At 45.3% G+C, this 27,413-nt stretch overlaps 1 protein-coding gene across 2 annotated transcripts in view; it reads left to right on the top strand.

Moving 5' to 3' along the window:
• Window positions 1-27,413, top strand: part of ERICH1 (glutamate rich 1) — an 80,200-nt gene that overhangs the window by 47,668 nt on the left and 5,119 nt on the right. The window contains exons 4-5 of one of the 2 annotated variants that reach the window (XM_086926405.1): window positions 18,913-19,269; window positions 27,192-27,380. In XM_086926405.1, the coding sequence (XP_086782531.1) occupies window positions 18,913-19,269; window positions 27,192-27,380 (546 nt within the window). Of the gene's footprint in view, window positions 1-18,912; window positions 19,274-27,191; window positions 27,381-27,413 lie in introns of both variants that reach the window. The other variant, XM_086926406.1, reaches the window with a different exon arrangement.

Here is a 27,413-nt window from a genome sequence, read left to right as displayed (position 1 = left end):
GAAAAGGTAGTCGATTGCAGGCTTGGGGGAATATAAACAGAAACCAAGGAGAGGGTGCGACCCTCCCACCAACCAGTGATAGCAACATAGCGCCCTCTATCGTCCAGAACCGTTGCATCAATCTCAAATGGGAGGGAATTCTTCATTAGAATGCCTACCCCCCCTAGATCCAGAGGTAAAACCGGCATGGGCGACTAAACGATAACCCCTCCTATTCATGGCATGACAAGTGTTACCTATTAAGTGTGTCTCTTGGAGGAGTATCACATCAGGAGATAGACGTTTCAACATTTGCAACACAACCCCACATTTTATCCTATCCCCCAACCCATTCACGTTCCAACTAAGTAGTTTCAGTCCCCTACCCCCATCCCGATAATGTTGACAGATCCATCCCTCTCCAGAACTCGGCATTTCAATCAGTCGATAAAACAGTACATTGCCTTGCAAAAAACCAAAAGTCCCAAACCAGGACCCCCGAACCATAACCCGTTACTAACCCCCCCACCCTGCACCCCTGCATAAGCCTGAAAAGCCACCCCAACTTGCAGTGTGCCTGTCGCCCTAGCATCAAACTAAACTACAAAAAGTAAAACAGAGGAGGAGAAGACCCACCATTAACCCCGCCACCCCCCCCAATTGTCACATTGTTACTGTAGTTCAAGCATCTAATATAGAGAAACACTGTCTGAGGCCAGCACGATCGAGAATCAAAGGCCGAGCGCCTACTCCTGTTCCTCAGATCCGCCCTCTGCTCCTCTAGATTGTCCATCCTGTCCATGCTGATTGGGCAAAGTGTCCAGCCAGTCCGCCACAACCTCAGGATGATCAAAAAAGTATGTCCGCTCCTCAAATTCGATTCTCAGTTTGGCCGGGAAGAGCATCGCGTATTTTAGGCCCAAGTCTCTCAGTCTCCTTTTGACACCCATGAAACTTTGCCTCTGTTTCTGGACCGCTTGCGTGAAGTCTGGGTAGAAACTCACAGTAGTATTTTCAAATTTCGTGGGCCCACCCACCCGCGAGGCCTGCAGAATTGCATCTCGATCTCTGAAGGTAAAGATCCTGGCAATAATAGGCCGCGGTGGGGCCCCCAGCTTTGCTTTACCACCCGGAACTCTATGGGCCCGCTCGACAGTGAAAAACTTGCTCAGTCCTTTAGGTACGAGATGGGAGACTACGAGATTTTCCACAAAGAGATCCGCTGCAGGATCCTCCGCTTTTTCTGGGACTCCGATAATGCGGACGTTATTACGCCTAGCTCTTCCCTCAAAATCCTCCAGACGACGGGCGAAGAGCTCGTTGGAGGTTTGCAAGTTGCGGACCTCGGTCTGTAAATCAGTGACATCCCCCGTCAAGCTAGCAGTCTTGATGTCCAAAGATTTGACCTTCTCGTTCGTTTTGGACAAATCAGTTCGAATCAGATTGACTTCTATAGCCACTGTGTCCAACTTGAGAGCTAGGGTCTCCATTTGCTGTCCGAGGGAGGCTTTACTCCCGTCAATGGCGGCCATAACGTCTTGCAAAGTTAATTCCATTGATGAGGAGGGAGCACCCCCTGTGTCTTCCATCGTTTTACCCGATCCACTGGGGGATCCCTTTGTTTGGGCGTACCGATCCATGTTGTTGGACTGGGTATATCCACCTCGCCGAATAGTCTTAGCCTTTGTCTTGTCTCCATCAGTTTTGCTTGCCATCGCGAATGACTCGAAACTCGGGGCGGGTGCGTCTCGACGAGATATGGCGGCACAAAGTCTTTAAGACAAAGGAGCAGTGGCAGTCAGAGGGGACAGGCCAGGCTTCTGTCCGATACTGCAGTCAGATGAGCGATCTAACGTGCCACGTATAACAGTAGCCTCCAGCCCAGGGGGACATCATCCGGCGAGATCACCAAAAACTAAAGTGAAAGTCAATCGGACCGCCAGTCCTTCTCTCCTCAGGCCGATGTTGATCAATTACTGCACGGGCATCATGCCAACTCGGGCATCACTACAATGTAGGCCGCGATCTTCAAAGAGTCGTATCTTTGGTTCCCGGTGTCCGATTCAAAATCTGACTGCAGGTTTCGCCTTCCCGTGGTTCGTCTATACGAATTCGTCGATGAAGATCAGGATATATTACAGGATAGATGCGGGAGGTAGCGAGGGTCTCGGGAGCCCTGTGCTCACGCGGCCATCTTGGTTGCGCACAAAGCTCCTCCCCCTCGAATACGTTTCTTAATACTGATTTTAAAAACTGCCGTGCTGGGGTTGAGATCCCATAGTTCGCCCACGGACATTTGCTGGACTGCGTCCTTAAAAAACACTGCCATAAGAGCCACCTGGGTTTTTCTGTGAAATATCTAACCAGAGTAGTGACTCCAATGTACCTGGATCTGCTTGTCTTAGTTTATGGCACAGATTCAGATACGAGCCAGTATTTGAAAATTCATAATTTAATAGGCACAGTTCTAGTCTGATCTGCGCTGCAGAAGCAGATTTAGGCATGTGGAGGTTTTTTTTGTAAATTTTGGTCACGTGTTGGTTTAGGTTGGCATTTAGTTTTCCCCTAAAAATGTCAATGCCGTATGACAGAGTTGGCCCAATTTTTGCTCTCATGACTTACAGTAGTGGTGATAAACTCGGACCGGACAGTTTTTTTGAGAGCTTAGAAAGGGTCACCTGAAGGTTCATGGCTTTTATTGCTATTTCGCTGCGTTGTTTAGTAAAAGAACCCCTGGAGTCAAAATTGACCCCTAAATATTTATATGTTTTTCCAATTGTGAGGTTCGTCTTATTATATATCCATCCACCCCTGAAGTTGCGTTTTCTACCAAAGCTAACCACTTGGGTTTTCTTTAGGTTTACCTCTAAAGTGTTCATGGTGGTGTAACTGTGTAGTTTGTTTAGAAGCCTTTGCAGTCCTACTCGGGTGAGACTGAAAAGGACCGATCTTGGGTGGGTGGCTGTTTATTTCCTCTATGGTAGTGGTAAGTCTGCTATAAACAAAATAAAAAGTAGTGGGGCCAGCACGCATCCCTGTTTGACACCTCTGGTTGTAATGATTTTTCGAGAGAGATGTGTGCCAGTCCCCAACTTCACTTGTATCCATGTGCCTGAGTGCAACTGGATAATGGCCTCTAGAAGTTTGGCTGGGATCCCCCATTTTTTTAGCTTTAACCATAGAGCAGCCCTGGGGACCCGGTCAAAGGCGGCTTTGAAATCTACGAAGCAGCAGAAAACAGCCCTAGATGTAATAAGTGCTTTGTCAATAATTATAGACAATGCTAGTAGATTGGTCATGGTGCCAGAATTTGCAGTGAATCCAGTTTGGTTCCTTGGGATCAGGTTGTTCAGCTCTACCCAGGTTCTCAGCTCTACCCAGGTTCTCAGCTCCTCCAGTAAAATGCCTGCGTAGTGTTTTGCCTCGATGTCTAAAAGGGCGATTAATCTATAACTGCTTGGAGAGGCATGAGAACCTGACTTGTAAATCGGATGGATTATCGCGCCCCTCCAGGAGTCCGGTATGATTGAGTTACTTAATGCACAGTTATAGATTGGTTAGGTATCCCGACCAAAGGGTTATATTTGTTTTGAATAGGATCTGTGAAAGGCCATTTGGGCCAGGTGCTCCATCTGATCTTGCTTTTAGTAGCACTTTGGTGACCTTTTCTTCTGAAATCTTCAAATCTTCCCTTGGAGATTCCAGAGATTCAGTGGGGCTGCTCCAGCTCTTACTTGGGCTTACTTTTGTCGAGTTGAAGACACACATGTCTGTGGTGGCGATTCCCTCTGTGGCCCTAAAGTGGTTGGTCAAAAAGACAGCCCAATCAGCTTCTGAAATGTTTGCGCTCCCGAAGGAGGGTGAACTAGAGTTTTGACGATGGATTAGGGCCCAAAAGTTTCTTGAGTTGCGATTTTTGCTCTCCCATAATAGTTTACACCAGAATTGGTCTAAGTGAAGTAGTTTGTCTTTTTGTTGGGCTACCCTGAATGTCTTTTGGGCAATTTTGTACATATTCAGGAGGTCACTGTTCTCTGGAAATTTCTTGAAGGAGCGCAAAGCATTATTTCTCTTTTTTTTCAATGTCATGGTTTGGGTTGCGATGGAAGACTGAGAGCTGGTAGAAGCCTTATGGGAGAGCTGTTTAGATTGAAAAAGGCGTATCATATGAGAGCAGAAGATGGACCATGAGACAATGGGAGAGGCCGCCAGGACAGTGCCACCTGTCGTAAAGAGCACACATTCCTTCATTACGTTTGTGGAAATATTGTCGCTCCATCTGAGTCGTTTTAGATTTTCAGTGTAAGTTCCTATGCATGTTTATGAGGCAATATTGTGATAGGTTGGCTTTACATTAAGAGTGACGACTTGTGGGCGATGGTCACTTTCCGATCGAGGATGAATGCTGTAATTACCCAAGTGTTGAAGCAGGGTTAAATTACAGATGGTATAGTCGAGATAAGATTGTTTGCGACCATTTGTCCAGGTCCACTTTGGTGGAGTGTCTTTCATAGATCTACCATTCATTACCAAAAAGTCGGCACTATAAAGTTGCAACACACAGAGCTCTCCTAGGCCACAATATGCTTGGTTTGATGGTTTAGACTGTGCCTCTATTTCTGTTGATGTAAATGGAAAAAGCCCTTCAAAAATCAGCGGGGTTTCCCTGAAAAAGATTAGTGTTGTAGTCTCCAGTGATCATGCAATCTGAATCAGGATAATCCGCAGCCAGGTCACACACGATTTTGATTAAGCATGTTAAATGCTCCTTTTTCGAACGCGTACTTGGATTTATGTAAACATTTAGTAGAAGAAGCGATCGGTGTTTGCTCCATGAGATAATTTTTACTCTGAGTAGCCAATCCTCCTCAAAATTCAATAGCTCGATCGGGCCTTTTAAATTATTTGAGACGTAGATCGACCGATCACCTTTGGGGTGGCCGTAAATACGGTCTCTAGGTGCAGGTTTCCAATATTCTATAAAGCCAGTTGCTGAGCTGTTTTGAGTAGCCCATGTTTCTTGAAGGGCTATTAAGTCGTGCCCAAATATGAAATTGTGCGTCTCCAGGATGGTCATTTTCTGGTGGAGACCACTGATGTTCCATGAGCATAGTGTAAAAGACGGCTGCGACTCGGGGTTTAAACGGTTTGTAGGGGGGGTATACTTGGGGACTTGGTTGAACAAAGTCATTGCAGTTTAGGTGTGCAAGGTGAGACAGGGCGGCCGGCAGCCACCCCCAATCTGGTTTTTTTTTCAGTGATATGGGCTTTGGCCCATGAGTTTTTAGTCGATTGAGATGTGCCTAAGGCATTTTCTAGGATTGAGTATGGCCTATTTTTAACACCAGTTGCTCTTGTCGGGGTGACTGGGGGCTGTAATAGCACTGTGTAAGGGTAGACTTTAATTCCCCATTGCTGAAAGGTGTCCTTTTGGGCTAAGAGTGCTCGTGTCCATATGTCAGATCTAAATCTCACCAGGGTAGCCTCAGAAGATTGAATTCCTCTTGGTGGCAGGAATTCAATGGACTCTATTTCATCGTATACCAGTGCCTCAAAACCCGGGGCAACGTTAACTGATTTAATTAGGTTTGGTCTATTGAGGATGTCGTGCCGTCCTTTTGATGTATTTTCAGGGACAAGGAGTATTTTGGAGTGTTGTAAGTCATATTTGGCACTCTGAGTGCTAGGGCTTAAGTTAGACAGAGAGGGTTTAACATTTATGGAGCCTGAGTCCGATTCCTGATAGTGTTGAGATGGATCTCGTAAATCTTGGCTGGGTGTCTGGGTATCTGTAGGTACAGTTAAGACATTATTAAAGGTTACTTTTGAGGGGTTGGAAATAGTATTAAGATTTTCAGAGTGAGGGTGACTTAAAGGGGAGGCTGGTTGGGGTTTGGTTGTCGTATCTGTCGTCCTCCTTGAGGTTAATGCGTTAAGTTTACCCCTTGTTTTTTCGGTGCCAGACTGTGAGTCAAATGCCTCTGTTTCCGCGGGTATAGCGTTTGGGTGCTGATGCCACGCAAAAGTGTGTTGACTGGCATTTGAGGCTGGGTTGGCCTTGGGGGGACTTAGACAGAAGCTTGTTGGTGTTGGTGGTGGTTGTGAGACACTTGGGACCTTTTTGTTGTCAGCGGTTGAAAACAGTGGGAATAATTTAGGAGGTTCGACTGTTGGGTTTAGTCTTAATTTGTTTCTTTGTTTGCGCTGACAGTTACGTTCTCGCTTGCTGCGGGCTGCCAAGGGGACAGGAAATGTTTCGGAGTTGGAAGCTGGAACCGCGACTGATTTGACGGAAGACTCTACCGCATTGTTGCTGGTAGTATGAGGTTCCCCACTCGCTGTCTGAGGATTTAAGGCCGACGATGATACAAAAGCCACAGAGGATGGAAAGCCTTGGTCTTGGAGAAAGTCTTGGGGTGGTCGGTCTGATTTGAGGAAGGTCTTAGTTCCCCGCTCACCAAAGACCCAGTTGTGGATGGGGTCAAGGAGTCGACCGAATCCAAGTTGTGTGTTTGGGGTTTATGGAGTAACTGGTCGCGGCATTCCATTACTCGGTCTCCCTTCAGCAGATTAACTTCATTAATAACAGTGGTTAAAAAAGCTGGAAGCGAGGAGAGAGAATCGATGATGGGCGAACAGCAGCAGACTGACTGGGCTAATTTTGATGACGATTGCGCTCCTATTATTAGATTTTTCAATTTTTCCAGCTTGTTGTCAATCCCTGCTGTGAATAAAGCTAGAGTGTTCAATAAGTCAACCTGCGTATCCAATTTGTCAGAATGATAGTTTAAAACAGTGACTGTCGATTGGAAAGTTTGGAGTAATTGAGGCTAGATACTAGTTGTTGTAGAGTCATCAGGGTTTTGCTCGTATTTTTATCTGGGCTTGGGTGATATTTGTGGATTTTTGAAAAAGAAGGACAGGTCCGATAGCAGATGGTCATTTGGATCGGATTTTTGTGGAGACTTTGGGGAAACTGTCACTACTGCTGGATGTGAAAATGGTCGTTGTTGAAGTTTGGTTGACTCTGAACTCCCCTCGGGGGATCTTGAGCCTTGTCGTGAGCAAGGACTGAATATATCAGAGTTGGACACTACATCTTTTTGTGTATGAATTTGTGGAAAAATAAAAAGGGAATTTTGTGGTAACGTAGTTGAAAAGTTCTCAAGTTTGCAAAGATTGCAGTCGTGGGGTACTAAAATTGTGAATGGGACTCTCGGAGGGTGGTTGGTTAGAACAGGCCTCTTGCTTGCAGATGACTTGAGGGGGAAAAAGCTGACTTGGTGAGGGTTGATGACTTGGTGAAGTATTTTGAGTTGCCCTCATAAAGCATTCCAAAGCGGTGTTCTGGTCATCAACTGATGATCCAAAGATAAAAACGTCCGCAATCAAAACAGGTTTTTTGTTTGGTGATTGAGACGATTGAGATGGGTGCTCACTTGGCTCAGTGGATTGCTTAGTGGATTGCTGAAGGCCACAAAACTTGATTCCCTCGGAGGCTTGGGGGGATGAAGAGTGCTTCGCTCCCCCGCGTGCTTTTTTGAAGTAGTTCAAAAGGGAGGAAGATTTTAAGGCATTCGGGGGTGTTGCGTGAGAAGAAAACATTGGTGTTAAGTAGCCCTCCGTTGAGAAGGGAGTTGCGATTCTTCGGTGTAACCATAGGGGGCAATGGGTTCATGAGGTTGACTGGAGCACCCTCCACGTCTGCCGCCAACGGTTTTGATTTCTTTCGTTTTCATGCAGGAGGTGCTTTTCTTATTTTCCCGGATCTCATCCCTTCCGTTGTTGTGAGAAATTATTCTGGGTCTCGGTCTTGGACTGTAAGTGAGGAACTAGCTCATGTAGCCCTCTGCCGTCCAGTCTATTATTGACAGCCGTACAAAAAAGAGTGGCCCCAAAGGTCAGGGGGAGACGTGGAGAAATAGCTTCGCCCCTAACCCAGAAACCCAGGAACGCAGAATCTTGTCTTGCCCTGGGCAGCAAGGGCAGTTGGCAATGCGCGATGCGTGCAGGCACCCCCGGCTCTCTTTGTCCCAGCACAACCCCTTGCCGTTCACTGCCTACAACACCCTATCCGCACTCCTAAGACCTGACACCAGAGGCTGACTCCTGGGCCCCCGCACCAAGTGCGGCCTCCGCAGCTGACTGGCCAAACAAGACCAGGTGAAGGCACAATGGGGGGAGGGGAACCGGGTAGAGCCGGCGCTGTCCAGTTCCCGTCTGGCGGTAGGGCCAGCAGTGATGGCAATGGGTGGCTGGGGGCGGGGGAGCAGAATCAAGGCTGACCAGGGCTAGGCAAGCAAGCACCCTAGAGCAGCAGGCCAGCAGGGAAGGGGGGCGGAGACAGGAGACAGGCGGCAGAGCACGTTACAGGGACTGAGGAACTGGACGAAGAACCAGAACCGAACCGGGGCTGCGGCGGTCAGACGAGGCTAGAAAGACGGCCCGGGCAGGTGACTTACACCAGGCCAGGCGGCTGGAGGTAGAACCAGAGCCACGAGGACAGAACGGGAGACAGGCGAGGTAAACCAAAGGGCCAAGGTTTTAGTTATGTCCTCAGGCGCCTGAGTAAAGGGGGCAAGGTCCAGCACAGTGCTGAATGAGAGTGGGCTCAAGTACAGCGCGATTCAGCTGTACCGGGTGTCCGTAGTCCTAGTCGACTCTTCAGGACAGCAGGCACTCAGGTGTTCCAATTAGCACTCACTCACTCGAGCCACTTACTCATCCCCACCGTTCCCCGCCTTCACTGCCCCTCGCAGCCTCCTCTGGCCCTCCTCCGAACCGCACCGCCGCCGCCGCAACAGCCGCCGTGACCTATGGCCTGCAGCCGCCTGTGCTCTGCTCCTGCTCCTCTCCTCTCTCTGCTCCGCCCACAGCTCGCGCCACTGCCCGTGTGCGGGCTCACAGTAGCTCGCCATTCGCCCGTGATTCGCGGCCAAAACAGTGCGCAGGTATTGCCTGTTAGTCCAGGCAATACCTTACATTGAAGCCATTGGGAAAATTAAATCTATTAGGCGTAATGGACCGAAAATATGGAAAATCGACAGCATACATGGATTTGAGCAGTGGTTCCATTGAAACTATAGCTTGGGTTTTCCTACAACATCGAACTTCTGTTTGTGGACTGTGGAAGAATTGTGTGTGGAACAAAAGAACATAAATCAGAAGTAAGACAAAAATTGGTTCAACAGTCTGGCATGTGGCGGTTTTCCAGTGTTTGTTGAAGGTTTATATCAATAATGCATCACTGCTGCGTAAATTGACAGCAGATCGAGAAGACAGTCACTTACAATCTTAATGCAGATTTGCACACACTCATAAATTACAATTATATGAAGCAAAGGACGAAGGGAAAAGGAAAGCATGGAACAAATGGTCGGGTGTATTTGGTTGAAAAATTGAAAGCTATTGTGGGTAGCAAAACGTGCTCATAAGTTAAGGGGAGCCCAAATTAAATATAGAGCATTCCTGGGTAAGGCCCACTGTTGTATTGTCAACTGTATCAGATGAAAGGTAGCCCATATTGCAACCTCCCTTGGGCCTTGCCCCAGTCAGTATCATCTAGGAGGCCAAGGACCTGCTCCCACTTATGTGTAAAAAAGTTGAGTTGTGTCTGACAGTTACTAAGCAGTCTCCTATAGATTTGGGATATTGCAGTCGATATAGAGGAGTTTTCAGCATTCTATATTCTAGCAGTAACTTATCTGTTAGGTCCTGCGGTAGCACACGTATTCGATTAGGGCATGACCGACCTGCAAATACTTATATCGCTGGGAGTCTGCAAGTTCTCATTCGCATTGGAGTTTGTCAAATGGTATGAGGCCCCCAGGGCCCTAAATGGCGCCCACCTCGGGTATGCCGAGAAGGTCCCAGACCTGGACCCGCCCCCCCTCCCCCGGTCAGCTAATAAGCCAGAATCCCACAGTGGCGTTCCACATTTTTTTCCGAGAGATGTCGTTTTCCCATCCTATTGCTCAGGTTTCCCTCTTCCAGGTTTAATGGCAGTCGCTGTCAGAGTATGTGTAATTTACGTTGGCTCCCGGTGTACAGTTCTCCCCTTGCACCCCATGAAGACATGGCTCTTCTCCCTGCCGTCCGTGAAATTCCCCCATCATAAACTCTCTCATGAGGTCATAAAGTGCAATCCTTAGGGGCGCGGGCCCTATTCCAGATTAACGATCTTGTGACTGCATTGATAGCACAAAATAAACTTTCTGACTGTTTTGTAAGATACGATACATCTATATAGTTACAATAATTGAGTCAGCAGGGTCTGGTTACACAATAATCAGAATTATCAAGGGCTACTGGCCCTTATAGTGTACCCATGCATATTTTAATATAGAACCAGAGTTTTGGAAGAACAGGTTGCCATGCTTAGTTAACGCAGTGTTGCTAAAGTGTTGTATACATGGACTGATTGTACATTGGCCTCTATACTTAAAGTGGCTTAAAATCTGACATGTAAAGTTAAAGATGAATATCCCTTCTTGATTGTGATAGTATTCAAAATATTTATGACCAATTGAGCAGTCAGGATTGAGAAATGGTGCTGCTACAACCAATAACATAGTCATGTTTACTGAAGTAGTTCAAGAAGCTTAAGAAAAAGAGGCAACGTGTTTTTGCGGTCTTGTTCACTAAGCAGCCTCATCAAGATAATCAAGTATACATTCTGAGGAAAACTTCAAGATCTGTGGTTAGATCAGGGACTATTAATATTAATTAAAGTGCTCCAAAATGAAAGGTAGAATCAAGTGCAAACTAATTGAGATAGCATTATTGACTGTGTCCCTGCTCCAACCCCATTCATCTTGAATATGGCAGCTCTACATTCTCTTTATAGTGCATTAAGATGTGCAAAAGAAAATACAACTCTCTGGATGTCCAAAAAGTCTAAGTTGCATTTAATGCAAATTAGTCAGCAAGCAATCCAAAATAATGAAATGCATTTTCCTTTTGAGGGCACCCTAACTTCACCCGAAATCATATGTAGCATTTAATGCGAAAACATACATACAATTGGAAGCCCTTTATATACATTTTCTGTTCTTGCATGTGAATAGGAGTTTGTAGGTAGCTACTAATGAGCAAGGGCCAGGATTTTCTCAGAGAAAGGAATCTGATAAGTCCTTGAGAGATAGTGGAGAAGTGTGGCTCACTGGTTAGAGGAGGCAGACCTGGAAGCAGAGTTCAGCCCGGGACCAGGGTTCAATTCCCGGCTCGGTGGGGTCTTGAGTCCTAAAATGTCCATGGACTCGACAATTCTCGCTCCGGTGCCTACTTGATTCACGGGTTCACACTCTGCGACTCTGGGCAACAGCTTGCTTAATCTCCACAACGACCCCTTGCGACGGGATGCCTGGCTTTCACCTTGCGGATACCCTGCCGGGGTTATCTCACAGGGGAATACCTGGACGGGTTCCCTAAGCAAGCGCTTAGAGACCGGTTGGTGATTTGCGCTATATAAATTCCTGTACATTTACATACATTTACATAGAAGTAACACTAACAAGATTGTGTTCTAAAATCCTTGCCTCATTGAGACTATTTCAGAGCATGTTACACTACCATAATACAATTAAAATGTAGGTAACGGTGTAAATGTGCTAAGATGATAGTGTTCTTCAAGCTGGAATAAAAAGACATTGCAATCAGGGGCGGCTCCTCCATGTGGGTGGATGAGTGTTGTCCCACTGCGAGAAAGCAGAAGAGTTTGGTTGGGGGAGGGCATGTAGGCGGTCCTGCTCTATGGCAGGGGAGGAGTTGCTTGCCCACTGTTGAGGGCGCTGACTGTTTGGTCGGCCCTCTGGGGCTGACCAAACCAGTGATGCGTAGTCTGCCTTATTTCCATGGAGGCTGCTGGAGAAAATGGCCTACCCATAGACGCCTGGCTGGTTGGTGTCCCTGCCAATCACAACACCTGCCATTGCAGTGTTGTGATTGGCTTGGGGGTGGGAGGGGCCACCCTGCTTCCTGGAGAGAAGCAGATACAACGCAGGACTGGGCCAGCAAAGGTAAGTGACCATTTTTTTCCCCCGCACCTCCACCCCTCCTCCCCACCATCACACCCCCACCCACAAGTCATGCCGTCCGCAACTGTTTGCAATTGATTACTAAAATACAACAGGACACATTAAGGCACATGAGCATTAGCATTTTGTATTAAACATACATGTGTTAAGGCACAGATATGTGTAACATCCCTTTCTCTAAGCTTTCCTCCATAGTTTTATAATATACAGCTACTGATTCTCAGGCATGTACATTACCTAGTTTTTGGGGATCAAACTGCAGAAAGATTACAAAGACTGCATGCTGGTTAAAAAAACTGAAAAATTACTCGAATTTCTTTCAATCAGAAAAAAACTAAGACTATCAATTTTTGGGAAAAATAAATGTAACTTTAAATGGTGGTTAGCAATATTTGAAGATTGAACCAGTTTCGAGTTATTGTAATTTAGGACTCAAGAGTCTAAGAGTTTATAAAACTCAACTTGATAAACCTAAAGAAGAGCGGCTTTGATAACCAGTGGCTTACAATAATAGAAAATATGCTGTTCCAGCAACAGTTACTCCAGCATAAACTAAAAAAAAGAATACATTCTTTAGAAATTAATGCCTTTCATTATCTGCTGCATTTGAACCGCACTACTCCTCAAGCATTACTTTGGCTAGAATTGGGTTCAACAACTTTGGGACGATTGGTCAACCATATATGTTTACATTGTTACTTGAGAGCAAAAATAGCTCAGCAGATTTCATTGATAGACTGCGTCTAGGAAGCTGAGAAGATGAAAGCTGCTAGTAAATCAACTATGAAAAAGAGTGAGTTATTTTTAGTTTTTTTTGCATGTATTACCTTCAAGATATGTGAGATGGTACTTCCTTAACTAAAGTTGAGTCCTTTTCAATCCATATTCCCACTGCCAGGACTGGCCAAATATGGTCTGCACCCCAGTAATGGGTTGATGGTGCTTATTCCACATATATCATGCATATGTGTGCATTCAACACATCTGAAGTCGAAATGCACACACAGGCTTTGTTATATTTGTGAAAAATACTCACCACCGGAACAAGATCCCAGTTTCCACACCGCTGACCCCAGGGTCAACTCGTAATAAGGCGGTCTTTGGGATGCCAGCGCTATGGGCTGCTGGGCGGGGCAGACATGGTCCTACTGCTGTCGGACCGCCAAACTCTTAATAATGCCCAAGCGTTCAAAATTATTATGTAGTTCCTCTAGCTTTGAACATTAGAAGTGGTTATTTGAAATATAGGTAAGGCAGTACCTGCTGTGAAAAATCAATGGTACTTTTCAATGTTTGTAGTAAAAAAAACAAAATTAAATAAAAAAAATATATATTGATTTTCCCTTACAAGCATGCTGACAGTTACATAGCACAGATACAGTACATGATGGACCAAACACTGGACCCTCCTTAGGGGGGCTCTGTACAGAAGGGCGAAAGGTTGCAGCAAATGCAGAAGGTGGAGGTCACCAACAGTGTGGCGGCATCTCAATGTTATTTTATCAGCTGGCCCTCCTGCAGTCATTGTTGGGGCCTGTTTGTTTTGGGGGACTACTAAAACGCTCTGCTGATTGACCTGGTCGTGGGAACATTGTATTCCATCTTACTCCTGAATAGCATGCCAAGCACCCACTTGTCTTTGGCCAGCATGAACCAATCCGTATTTTGAGCTCACTGTGACAGTTGGGGTATTTCTTCACTCTCAAATCGTCTGGCCACTAAGAGAACAGTATTACAAAAGAACGGACTGTGTCTCAGCAAAGTCTGAGCTCTCCAGATTCCCAGGCATGCAATCTGAATCTCCCATTTCATAATAATAGCTCTCGCTGGGATTCAGTGAGCCCCCGCCCAAAGTGGCCTATTCTTGGGAATGCCCCCAAAATGTGTCTAGCTACGTACCCTTGTGGTGGTTGTACCCCTGACTGCATTGTTCTGTCTCTATCCTACCTATCCTGAAGAGTTGAGTGCGGTGTAGCAGGCCCTGTGGAGTATTGTTAACTGTAGCAGGCTAAAGACAGCCCATTTTGCGACCGCCCTTGGGCCTTGCCCTAGTCAGTATCATCTAGGATGCCCAAGTCCTGCTCCCACTTATGTCTAAGGCTGTTGAGTTGTGCCTTACAGTTACTAAACAGTGTCCTATAGATTTGGGATATTGCAGCCGATATAGAGGAGTTTTCAGCACACTATATTCTAGCAGTGACTCATCTGGTAGATTGTGCAGTAGCAACATGTATTTGGTTAGGGCATGACGGACTTGCAAATATTTATATCGCCGGGAGTCTGCTAGTTCGCATTGGAATTGGAGGTTGTCAAATGGTACAAGACCCAAGGGCCCTAAATATCGCCCAGACCCTGAACCCCCAAGTTTTCGTAGGTCAGCTAATTAGCCGGAATCCCATAGTGGCATTTTCCAAGAGATATTGTTCTCCTATCGCTCAGCTTTCCCTTTTCCACATTTAATGAAATTCACTGTTGGGGTATGTGCAATTTGTTGGTTGCCAGTTGTACAGTTCTCCCCACGCACCCCATGTGGACATTGCTCTTCTCTCTGCCGTGATGGCTGGGTCTTGTTGTCCAGCAACCTTCAAGTCATTCCCCACCTGCAGCTGTACCACCCAGTAGTATAATTTGACAATACAGTCCCCACCCCCGTCATAAATCTTCTCATGAGATCAGAGGGTGCAATCTTTCGGGTAAGGCAGGATGCATTCCAAAATAACATACGATACATAAACTCTTTGTGGTCGTCAGTAATGAAGATCCCCAGATATTAGCATCATTCCCAGATTCACTGCAAGGGACATGTCCAATCTGTCAGGGATACCCAAGCAGAGTGCATGTATGTAATTGAGTTTTTGCCCATTAATGTTAACCCCAGAATTTCTTGAAAAAATCTGCAGTATATCCAAGACTCTGGGAATAGACTGAATGGGATCAGCCAGATAGAGGAGAACATTGTCCGCATATAGGAAAATGACATCCTTCCAGCCAGAGTCCAATCTAACACACCAGAGGAGGACATCCCTTCTAATCGATTCCACTAGGGGCTCCATTGCGAGCGCAAATAAGATGGGAGAAAGAGGGCACCCTGTCTCGTGTCGCAACTCAGCCCGAAATATGGGGACAATGTTTTATTTACCAATACTCTAGCTGGCCGGTGGGTGCATAGTAGTTGAATCCACCACCAAAATTCAGGGCAGACACCCATTCTCTGCAATACTGCCATTACGTAGAGCTATTCAAGAAAATCAAATGCCTTTTGGGCGTGAAGAAGTAAGATCACTAAGGGCTCTAGTATTAACTGTTTTTTGGCCATGACTCTATATAAGCATAAACAAATATGTCAAGTGGATCTGTGTGGCATAAAGCCAGATTGGCAAGATCATTTTTTTTCATAACCTATATTAGTTGATTGGCCAATACTGTATCAAAACTTTTTGGATTCTATGTTCAGTAGTGAGATGGGTCTATATGAGGCACAGTCCTCCATAGGTTTCCCAGTTTTATGGATAAGGATGATGTTGACCGTCTGGATGTCGTGCAGAAATCTATCCTCCCGCCAGGCATCAGCATACATTTGGAGGAGAAGCCCACTGAGCATGCATCTCAAACGTTATAATAATTTTGGCGGGAGTTCATTATGACCTCGCGTCTTTCCTGATTTCCCATGCTCTCTGCCGGACAACCCGGCCAGCAGTTTGTACGCCTTGTTACCTTCCTCATAAAATGAGTGTTCCTCCACATGATGGAGTACCCTGGTTTTGTCATTTAGTATCTGTTTATAGCGATCCCTAGCTAGCCGTAAGTGGTGTGCAAGCCACTTTTGTTTACTGAATATATTCACTCTCCCATTGAATCAGTTTAATTTCTAACTCCCGTAAAATGTGAAGTTTACCCTGTCTTTTGCCAGCAATTCTGGATATAAGTTTCCCCCAGTAACCACTTTATAAGCCTTCCAGATAGTCACCCAGATATGGCACCGATCCTACATTCTGAGCTAAGGAGGACTCTAAAACGCCTCACTTTGGTATTGTCTGGTGTCCCAGTTCTTGATATCCCATGGATCCAAACTCCACTCACCCCCATGTAGTGTTGTGGTGGTGTGTTCTCTAGTGCACAGTGGGCTTGGTCAGAAATTCCTTTCAATAGAAATTGTGTATCGCAATACCTGTCCTTCAGGCTCACCGGAACTAGGAAGTAGTTGAGCCGCAACATCACCTGCATTCCGAAATGTAGAAGTACTGTCTCTCCCTGGGGTGTGTCCCTCTCCATAAGTCCCACAGCCCTAGTGCAATCACAAAGTCCTGCAGTCTATCATCCGCCCTACCCCGCTGGTTAGTTCTCGTGACTCTATCCATGTCCGGATGCATGGGCAGGTCTCCCCCGATGATTAACAGTGCATCTGGTGCCTGTGAGATTCACTGCCTCATTCTCTCTAGGGCAGTGATTCTTAAACATTTGACTTAGTAGGTGAACTCCCACTCAATCATTACCGGAACCTAGCCTCCCCCTCCCACACTGAATCATTATTAGAATGCGAGGACCCCCACTGACTCATTACGGGACACAAGCGTTTTTGATTATTTGAAATGGAAAACAATATGCTAAAAATACAGAAACAACCATTAATCAAACAAAAACATAAGTGGTGGCATTTTTTTTAAATTCTCAAATATAAAAAAATCTGAAATTTAATTTTAATCAGAAGGTCGGAACATTTATAAATTTAGATTATGACACACATCGTTCCTACTGTATTCTCTTTGATTCACAAATCCATCGGAGGATACCAACTTAATTTTAGCCTTCAATTTCAAATTCCTTCCCATTTACAGAGCGTTTTAAAATTGTCAACTTTAAATTTTGCTTCTTAATTTATGTACTAAGCAGTCACGGATCCCCTGAGAAGACTTCGAGGACTCCCCGTGGTCCAAGGACAATAGGTTAAGAATCGCTGCTCTTGGGCTCTCGCCTGAAGCCCACTGGAGGGACGCACCATGTCACTGCCAGAATGTTAACTCCATTCCAGTCCCCCAGTATGACTACAAGCAGTACCCTGGGTTGGTCCAGCTCTGCACCACCACCCCCAGCAGAACTTCCCTATACACTATGATTCCCCCCACACTGGAGCCTTATGCAAATCCTGAATACACTAGCACTTTGTACCTGCCTGTCCCCAGGAAGTCACATTTATTACTCACTAGGGGAGTTTCTTTTAGGAAGATCAGGTCTGGGGCATGTCTTTTTAGAAATTTCTGTACGAATGGTTATATTACTTTGAATGTCTGAATAATAGTTATAAATGAAACTGGTCTTCATTTTAGTTGTAATGTTTCTGTGAAGCAGTTGGCTTACAAAAAATTGTTTCTGGATAAAAAGACAGCTGAACGTTTTTAAATATTTCCTGTCTATGAATGTAGTGTAATCGCAGTATAGTTTAAATTGCATTTTTATATGTGTAAATCAGTTGTACCTAATATGGAGTAAAACTTAACTGAATACCAAGTAATGGCTTAGAAATTGTTTATGTGAAAAAAATGGTGCAACTTCTAAACTGAGCTTTGGTGCAGCACTGTGACTGGTAATGTAATGTAAAGGTAACTTCTAAAGCGCAACTGTTACTCTGTAGAGTGTCCTGGTACTCTGCACTAACAATGTAGGAAACAGAGAAACAAGAGACAAGAATTAGTTGTTTAAGAGGAGCCATGTTTTCAGCTTCTCCCGAAATAGACCCCAGTTTGCGAGCCGGCAGAGAGAGAGAGTGCAAAAACATCCTCGGCTCATGCAGTATGCCAAAACACATTCCTACTATTGTGTTTATTTGAGAAAGGAATGAAAGTTCAGCATCTACCTTAATGCCTAGATTTCTAATAGCATTAGTGTGCTTACATGGGGGAGAAGCATCCTTGGGCCAGAAGATCTGCCAAGGCACTTTCGATCTTAGACCGAAAAAGAGGAGCTCGGTTTACCAGCATTGCATTTCAACTGGTATAGGGAAAGCTATTCCAATACTGTGGCCAAACATTTTTTGATTTTCTCCCCTGGGAAAGTTCGACCCTTGCCCCACAAGAAAAGCATCTGGATGTTGTCTGCATAAGAGACAACTTTAGCACCCAGCGTTTCTGTAAGGCAACCTAGGGGGGCAAGGTATATATTAAAAAGGGTGGGGCTCAAAGTTGAGCCCTGGGGCACTCCCCCTTAAGACCCCATCGTGCAGAGCAAAACGGAGGACACCACGCCTCTTGACCCACTTGTCAAGAAAAGAGGCCTGGAGGTGGGACAGAAGAGTTGAGTGGGGGATTGTGTCTAATGCAGCCGACAAACACAGCGTGATCAGTACAGCTTTAATACCCGCATCAAGAGTGCTCCTGATAGTCGACTACCTCCACAAGTGCTGTTTCTGTGCTGCATCTGGGGCGATAGCCAGATTGACTGGGGTGAAGTAAGTAATTGTTTTCTAAGTACAGAGACAGCTGTTGGTTAACATGTTTTTCCAGTATTTTGGAAAGAGATGGAAGAAGCAAGATTGGTCTGTAATTAGACAAATCCCTAATTGCAGCTTGTGATATTTTTTCAACATGGGCACAATTTTGGCCTGTTTCCATTTCTGATGATGAAAGTGAGGTATTTAGAAGATGATTGAAAAGAAGTTTATTGTATCATGGATTAGAGGGTTTGGTGCAACGTGAATGTTGTATCCGTTCCGGAAGGCACTTTAGAGTTTTGAAATCACGTTGATGTATATAATCTGTTGCGTTTAACAAACCTGGTGGTATAACGGGTGCATTGAGTAAAAGTTATATTGAGTATTAAGAACGTTCAACATATTTTAATAAATACTTGTGATTATTGCATTGTGCATTTGTGACATTTTCCTTTACTCCCAACTGATCTGCAGGTGATGATTCTCCCAGAAATTTCAAGAGGCGACGCACTAGAAAAAGAAGGAAAAACGTAACTCTCCAGTGTCCTAAATATCCTAGTGCGGAACATACACATTTATTGAACGAGGAGCAACCTATACAGACCGACAAATGTACAAAAATTAGCAAAAACAAAAAGAGAAAATTGAAAAAGAAACGCCAAAAGGAAAAGATGAAAGCTGCTGGATTACTCTTAAAAGCTACTTGTGGTGATTTCTTCTATCAACCAGAGGAAGATAAAAATAAAATAGCAGACAATGAGGATATGGATAACAAGATGAATGAGATCTTGGATTTTTTGCAGGCAACAAAAGAAATCTATGTCGCAGACAGTAGGTGATTATTGTTTTTCCACATCTCTTGATAATTGCTAGTTTATTTTCCAGCAGTTAACTCCATCTTATAAAAGCTTACCAAGGAACAATTTCTTATTTTAAAAGGGTATGGTTCAATAAAAAAAAGCAATGTTATGCAATGTGGAAATTGGGCTTCAAACATGGTATTATTGTAATCGGGACAATTTTCCCCATTATGTAGTTCGAAATGTTTTTTTTGTTATACCAAATGGGTTACTATCCCGGTCCTAAAAGAGTGTTGTACTCAATTTTTGTCAAAGTAGTTAAACTATTTAATGGGAAACATATCTCAATTATAGATGTGAGTAGTCGCCAGGCAATATAGTAATTTGTTCTCCAAGTGTGCTCACCTCAACAAATTATTGTTTCCAAAGAACCTTTGGCAAACTATATTGCATAATAATATTTTTATAACATGAAAAATTATTTCTATGAATGTTTCCTTCTTGCTATACAAATGTACAACTAAGATTAAAGTGTTTGTATGTGGAATATTGGCAGATAAAATCTGGAACACGTTTGATCATTTAGCTACAAAGGTATATTACCCTTTATCTGGGTTGTGGTTAATTAAAATCATCCTTCTCTGCTTAATTGCTAGTTAAACTGGTTATGAACAGAGAGACTTTCCATTAGAACGTTTGCTTGAGTTTAGATTTATAGAATTCTTCATGCGACGTTCAGAACATAAATCTGGTTCTCTCTACACATTGTTTCTTATATTTCAATGTGCCCTATTAAACCTCAGGACTTTTACTGAGTGTGTGTGAGATTATGAATGAACAGAGACTAGTTGAAATTCATAAAACACTTATAAATGTTAGTTGCTTATGTTCACATCCTGATGCAGAAGGGGGCAGATACTTTAATCTTGTTGAGATTGCTAGTGTTACTGGGCTTTAAAGACAAAGTCAATATCAAGACTTAGGGCCTTATTATGATGGCGGTCGGACTTTTGTCTGACCGCCAACATATCAGGGATGGGACCGCCCGACTTGCTGTTTGCGGTCCTGCCTTCGGAATTACAATGCGACCACCTTCAAGGCAGTCGCAAACTATATTTTTTTGTATGGTGCCGTGTTCTACGGGCTGCAGCACACACTACAAAAAAAATCCTTTTTTGCATATCGCTGCCCCTTGTGGCAGTCACCATGCAGTGCATGCCACATGGTGCAGGGATATGTTGGGGGCCATAGGTGCCCTGAGGGCCAATGTCAGAGGGCCAGGGAGGAAAGGCCGCTGGGAAGGAGCACTAAGAGTGAGCTCCTGGGGTCCAGGTTCAAAACCCCCAGTACATACCCCACGGACCCCCCAGCCCACAATGACCGGAACCAGCGACTCACTGGTGCTCTAACGAAGGGGTTTGAGCCAGAATCGCATCCCATCTACCTCCAGAACTGAAGATTCGCCTCCCAACACCCCCAGGATTGTAACGGACGCCTGGAGGTGATCGGTGTCGGCAGACTCCATACCGGACGACTCTTGGAAAGCCCTTCGTTAAGACCCGGGAGTATAGCACTGGTCAACTCCTGGATGCCAACACCGAGAAAACCTTGCCGTTCCAGCCAAAAATGTTGCCTGTACGAAAGATGGCTGCCCACGACAGACATCTACTTCCTCACATCAGTGTAAAATCACTCCGATAAAAACGGAACCTCAAGAAGGGGCACCGGAGCTTACGGACAGGACCTTTTCAGTGGACCACCGCAGAAACTTGCCCCCAACGCCACGGAGAACCTAATACTCACCTCAACGCACTGCAAATCCCGAAAGCCTACCCTCAAGATGGCCGCCTGAGATTTTGAAAACTGCCCCTGACTGCAAATTCACAAGCAGGAAGACTGATCCACAATCTAGAGAAACAAAACACTGGACAGCACTACTAGTATTGTTTGGTGAGCAACATTATGCTGTCAACGCCTTGGACAACCTAACTGCAGCCAAACTCCTCGCAAAGACCTGATGCCTATTCCCAAGATGGACGCCTGCGAAGGACATTGAGAACTCTCCCAGACCACAAAATTGCAAGGGGGAAGACTGAACCACAAGTAAGGGCACCAAAGAACAGGGAAATGGTCTTGCTCAAAGACCTCAGCACTAGTATGCCCCAAAAGCCTTGGATGCCTTAATTCCACCATAATCCCACCCATTAAGTGAAGGTAACGTAGCTGACTTTGTGATTTCTCCTTAGACCAGCGCATCTCCAGTGTCCTGAATTTCGCCACATTTGACTGCAAATCCGAGACGCCCGACACTAACCCCCCCCCCACTAGTAATTCCCCCCCTCGTTAAGTAAAGGTAACATAGCTGACAGAGGGATTTCTCCTTAGACCAACGCAACCCCAGTGACCTGAATTTTGTCACATTTGACTTCAAATCCAGGACGCTTGACACTGACTGCTGAGCCCCCCCCCAACCAGTAATGCCCCCCCTCACCACTTTCAAGAACAAAAAGTTACAACACCTAGGCCATTAATAATCTCCATCTTCCGGGACCAATACCTTGTAACTAACCCCCGAGTGCACCACCCCGAACCCAGGGAGATCCTGGAGGCCAGGCTCCCCACACAACAGCGTATTCTTGCCACCACCCCTACTCCAGCACCACTACACCTCATATACCCTAGTTTAGGGTTGCGTCGGAGGGCTACCCACTCTGCCACAACCCAGACCAGACCTGAGAAGAGCTTTGACAAGCCATCCTCCCACCCATTTAGCACATAATTACATCCATGACCACAATCCCCACCAGCCCCTCCACACCAACACACCTAAACCCACATGGGCCAAATTCATTCTACATCACCTTCCCCCACACCCTCTCCGCAAAAGCGAAAAGAAACCTGAAACACAGACTGAATTGTCAGTACCCAGAAACACTAGTTGCGGACATTTACCACTGCACCTCCAAGGGTCAACTGAAAATGGATCTCTTTTTCCATACAGTAAGACCAGAAAAATGGAATTCAATTCTCCGATCACAGCTCCACAAAACCAAATCAACTATCACTACATATAGCTGCAAGCTAACGTTTTCTATCACCAACCTCACTAGGCGTAAGGGCAACATCTCTGCAACCATCTACCACAACAGCACAGTTTTGGTTCAATCCAATAATGACAACCTAGAAGCATTCGAGACACTCTTCACTGCATTACGGAACTCCCCCTTGCACCCACCCCACACACTCCCAACCTACTCCCCATTCCCGGACAGACTAACCCGCGAAGAGACTCCCCTAAACTAATCCCACTCCCTCCGCCAACCCCATCATCCTCTCCCCCTTCAACAACCACCTCCCTATCGCCCACCTCGCACAAAACACGCACAATACACTCTTCCTCTTCAACACACACAGGAGGTACGATGCCAAGGATTCCCCCCATCCCCTGCTCAATTGCCACCTTCACCCTCCCTCTCCATTTCACTGCACCCAACCATATACTAATGCTCCCAAGACGCTAGTTAGGATACCTTTTCACACACTTCTCACCACGCGCAAGAGGACGAGGGAGTCAATAGGCGATCCCAAACTCCCCCTGCAAACGGCCTCACACAAAGTCAACACTGACATCAGGAACGCCAAAAGCAAAGATATCAATAAAAAGCTCTCTCCCCTATGGGACGACCCAACCCCAACCACCCTCCCCCCCCCACCCCACCCCCCTCTATCGAGGAAACATGGCAACGTATTGCTGTGCTGGAAAGCCAGATAGAGGCTATAATACTAGGTCTCAAGGCAATCTTACTAAGCCTCTCCATACTTAGAGATATGAACCAACTACCCCTCTCAACTCCCGCTTGTCCTTTCACCAGAGAGCATCAGCCCCCCAAGGCTCTAAATCCTAGCTGGATCTCAACCCCCCTCAAACAAATCACAGAGACCCAAAAGAACTACAGCGGATATGTCACCGAGTGAAGTGATGGAGCTTGGCATCTCCTATGACACGCATACATCTGTCACCCCAGAATCCAAGATCATGGTCATCACGGGACTCAGAAGAGACCGCCCCCACCAAGACACTCAAGACTCCCTGCTTTCCTCACCATTATTCCCAGGGATCCCATAATCAAGAAACACAAAAATGAAGAGACCTTCACCAAATGCCTGCTCATCAACTGCAGGTCAGCCATCAAACATGCAACTGAGCTGGCAGAAACAATCCTCACCCATGACATATACATCACCTTCCTCACCGAAACCTGGCTAAACAAATTCTCGTCTCCAAGTCTATACATGCTTGTGCCCCCGGGATATGCACTCATCAACAAAGACAGAGGGGGGCATAGCAATCCTGCACAAGGTCATCATAGACTTGACAGAAACAGACACCTCCAAATACAACACATTTGAATGCCTAACCGCCAACATTAAGACAAAAGACAACAAATCTCTACTCTGCCACCTCATCTACCATCCGCTGGACAACACCACAGCATTCGGGGACACATGTTAGATCTGATCACCTCCTGCTCTCTCCGAGATTCTAACTAATTAATCCTAGGTGCCCTCAAACTACACTGGAACGAAGAAAACAACCCGCTAATCCAATCTCTAAACGATGTCCTAATCAACAACAACCTTATCGAACACTGCTCTGAAGAAACACACGACAAAGGATCTATCCTGGATGCCATTATTGCTCAACTTGACACAATCCTTATCGATCGCATCCTGCCTGTTGACTGGTCGGATCACCACCTCATCTTATTCTGCATCAGCCAACCAATCCTAAGCAAACCCCCCACGCTGGACCCCTTCAAATGTGACAAGAAACGTAACGCAGATCCCCCTAGCTACCATAGAGGAAAAGATGAGCTCTCTCCTTCCTGGCTCTACGGATGAGCTCTCCACAACAGAACTCACCTCTCACTATAACACAACTATGACTTCATTTCTGGACCAACTAGCCCCCCTGAAACTAAAAAGAGCCAGAAACATTCCATCCAGATCCTTGTTCAACACAGACATAAACTCTGAAAGGAGACACCTCAGGGCCACATAAAGAGGCTGGCAGAACAACCCAACCTCAATCTGCCGTGAACAACTCAAATCAACCCACAGGAAGTACAAAAAGCACATAATTAACGAAAAAACCTCCTTCTACTGCTCTCGACAACGCAAAAAACAGGCCCAAGGAACTCTTCAACCTCATCAGACAACAGACTTCCAAGCCCCCCCCCCCTTGTTGTTCGCCTCCAAAGACCGGTGCGATAACTTCGCCAACTTCTTCAACGACAAAATCACCAAGATCGAACACTCCTTGGATGTCAACCGCAGTACCACTCACATGAGCCTGTCCCCAAGGAGTTATGATATTGTACCTAACCACCCTCCAATACTCTGGAAAACCTTTAACCCCATCTCTGAATCAATGATAGTTAAACTAATCTCCACCTCCAAACCCTCTTCCCACGCCCTCGATCCTATACCCACTCAAATGGCTAAAAAGCGTAAAGTCTTCCTAGCCCCGCTCTGGAGCAAAATTATAAACGGCTCCCTGAGAACCGGAACCATACCAGACTGCCTCAAAGTCGGCCAAGTAACACCACTTCTAAAAAAAAAACGTGTTTGGACACTAATGACTTGAATAACTTTAGACCCGTTTCCAATCTCCCTCTCCTATCTAAAATCCTGGAAAGATATGTTCTCCTACAATTGACTCAACACATGGACAATACCAACCTCCTGGAGCCCCACCAATCGTGCTTCCGACAAGGCTGCAGTACCGAGACAGCAATAATTAACATCATAGATGACGTCCACAAGTCACTAGAAACAGACTGATGCGGTCTACTCATACTCCTAGACCTATTGGCAGCCTTTGACACGGTTGACCACAAGCAACTCATCAAAGTAATCCAAAATTGGCTAGGACAGCAGAGACTGTGCTACAGTGGTTCTCCTCCTTTTTTCAAGAACCGCACACAAAGAATACAAATCAAAAACTTCTTGTCGGAACTACACCCGTCAGCAGAGGTGTCCCCCAAGGATCAGTTCTTTCCCTCAACATTTCAACATCTACATGGAACACCTCACCACTATACTCAAAAACACCAAAATCCCCTTCCACCTATATGCAGACGACACCCAGATCTATCTTAAAACCTCTTCCATGGAGGACATCCAAAGACTTAACAACACTCTTAGAGAAGTCCAAAATTGGCTATCCCTTAATCACTTGAAACTCATCAAGACAAAAATGGAATTCCTCTTCTTCTCTAACAAAAATGAGAGCCCCCAAATCACAGAATGGCTGAAAGCCATTAACGCCCTCAATGGCAAAATCACCCTGGCTGACTCTGTAAAATCGATGGGAATCACCCTCAATTCAAAACTTGACTTGGCCAAGCACATCAAAATCTCTGCAAAAAGCGCCTTTCTCAACTTGAAACTACTCAATAAAATAAAACCCTATATCCCGCCTAGCAAGCTACTCAAGCACTAGTGTTATCCAGACTAGACTACGGTAATGCGGTAATGCAGCCCTCAAAGGTACAGCTAAATGCCACTTAGCTCCCCTCAGAACGACACTCAATGCAGCAGCCAGAATGATCACATATCACCTGCACTCAAAGAGTTAAAATGGCTCCCAGTCGAAATGCATGCCAATTTCAGAACTGCTTGCCTCACACACAAAGCTCTGCACACCGGGAAACCAGCCTACCTGGCCTCCAAACGTAAGCAGGCCGGCCAGACTAGGACCCTCAGGAGATACAATGCGCTTCTCCTCATCCCGCCGAAAATCTGTAAACAAAAGAAAACGCAGCTCGCTCCTTTTCTGGAAGCGCACCCAAAATCTGGAATTCCATCCCAGTCCACATCAGAACTACCCCATCCTTTCCAAAATTTAAAATGCAGCTCCAAGACCTCTTTTTCAATTGTCCGCCCATGTATTGATAGCTGCTGATGGAGCACACCAGCCGGAACCAGACAGATGCCAGATTCTCTGCCTTCAAGTCATCTACCTCCGCCAAGCCACCGGACACCTTCCTCACCCCAACACCCCTAAAGGGTGCTGGCTTGAGCCAACATGCACACAGCTATGACTCCATCTGACCTACTTGCTTCAAGGCGGTACAGCATACCCATACCTAAACGAAACACTAGGATCCATACAATTTTATATATATATATATATATATATATATATATATATATATATATATATATATATATATATATATATATATATATATATATATATATATACTACCACGCTACTATGTTTTCCTCAAGACTATTGCCTTTATGTGATTTTCTGACTCATATGTTGTAAAGCGCTCCGATAACCCCAGGTCTGGCCAGCGCTATATAAAACTCTCAAATAAATAATAAATAAATAATAAATATTACGTGCCCCCAATATCCCATTCCACCTGCCTTTTAAAGGGTAAACGGCCATGAAAAGGCAGACGGAAAGGGACATTATAATCCCTGCGGCGATGCCTGGTAGGCACCAGCATTATTGTAGGGAATACAAGTCCCTCCGATGGACAGACGGTGGTCTGGCGGTTGGACTATCCGACCGTCAGCCATCCGCCTACCATCCTAATGTGGTGGGCGGAAATCAGCATTACGATCGAGGTGCTCCTGTTGGAACTAAAGGAAAGGTCAAATATATTTAGAACCAATCTGTACAGTTAGTGCTCGTGATTGGGATGGAATGGATGTTGCTGTTATTCTTTGCTTATTTAAATGTCCTTAATCACAATCTTCTTCCTTCACCAGATGCAAACACATCATACAAAAACTAGCCTTGTACCTGTACTCTACTATATGGTTGTAATATTACTGGGAAGCAATGTATGAATATAATGTGCAAGTAGGTAAAGCTTAAAGCGCTTAAACATCACCTACACTCCCCTAAAAATCTTTTTTTTACTCTATCTGTAGGTAAGTTCAGATCATCAGGTCTGTGTTTAGAATCTGTCCATGAAATATTACAGCTCCTGGAGAATCGAAAAATTGCTCCTTCTGATGTGGCATTTCTACATCAACTGAAATCATTTGTAGTTCTGCAGGATACAGAAAGGGTGAATAGTACTTTGGAAGTCTTCAGAGAACATTCTTCCTTGCCTTCCGGTATGTACTGTGTTACTGTAAAAGTATAACAAA

The sequence above is a fragment of the Lissotriton vulgaris genome, chromosome 6, assembly GCF_964263255.1.
Source record: "Lissotriton vulgaris chromosome 6, aLisVul1.2, whole genome shotgun sequence".
Lineage (NCBI taxonomy): Eukaryota > Metazoa > Chordata > Amphibia > Caudata > Salamandridae > Lissotriton > Lissotriton vulgaris.
The sequence above is the reverse complement of the archived record's forward strand: the minus strand, read 5'-3'. Positions and strand labels throughout refer to the sequence as shown.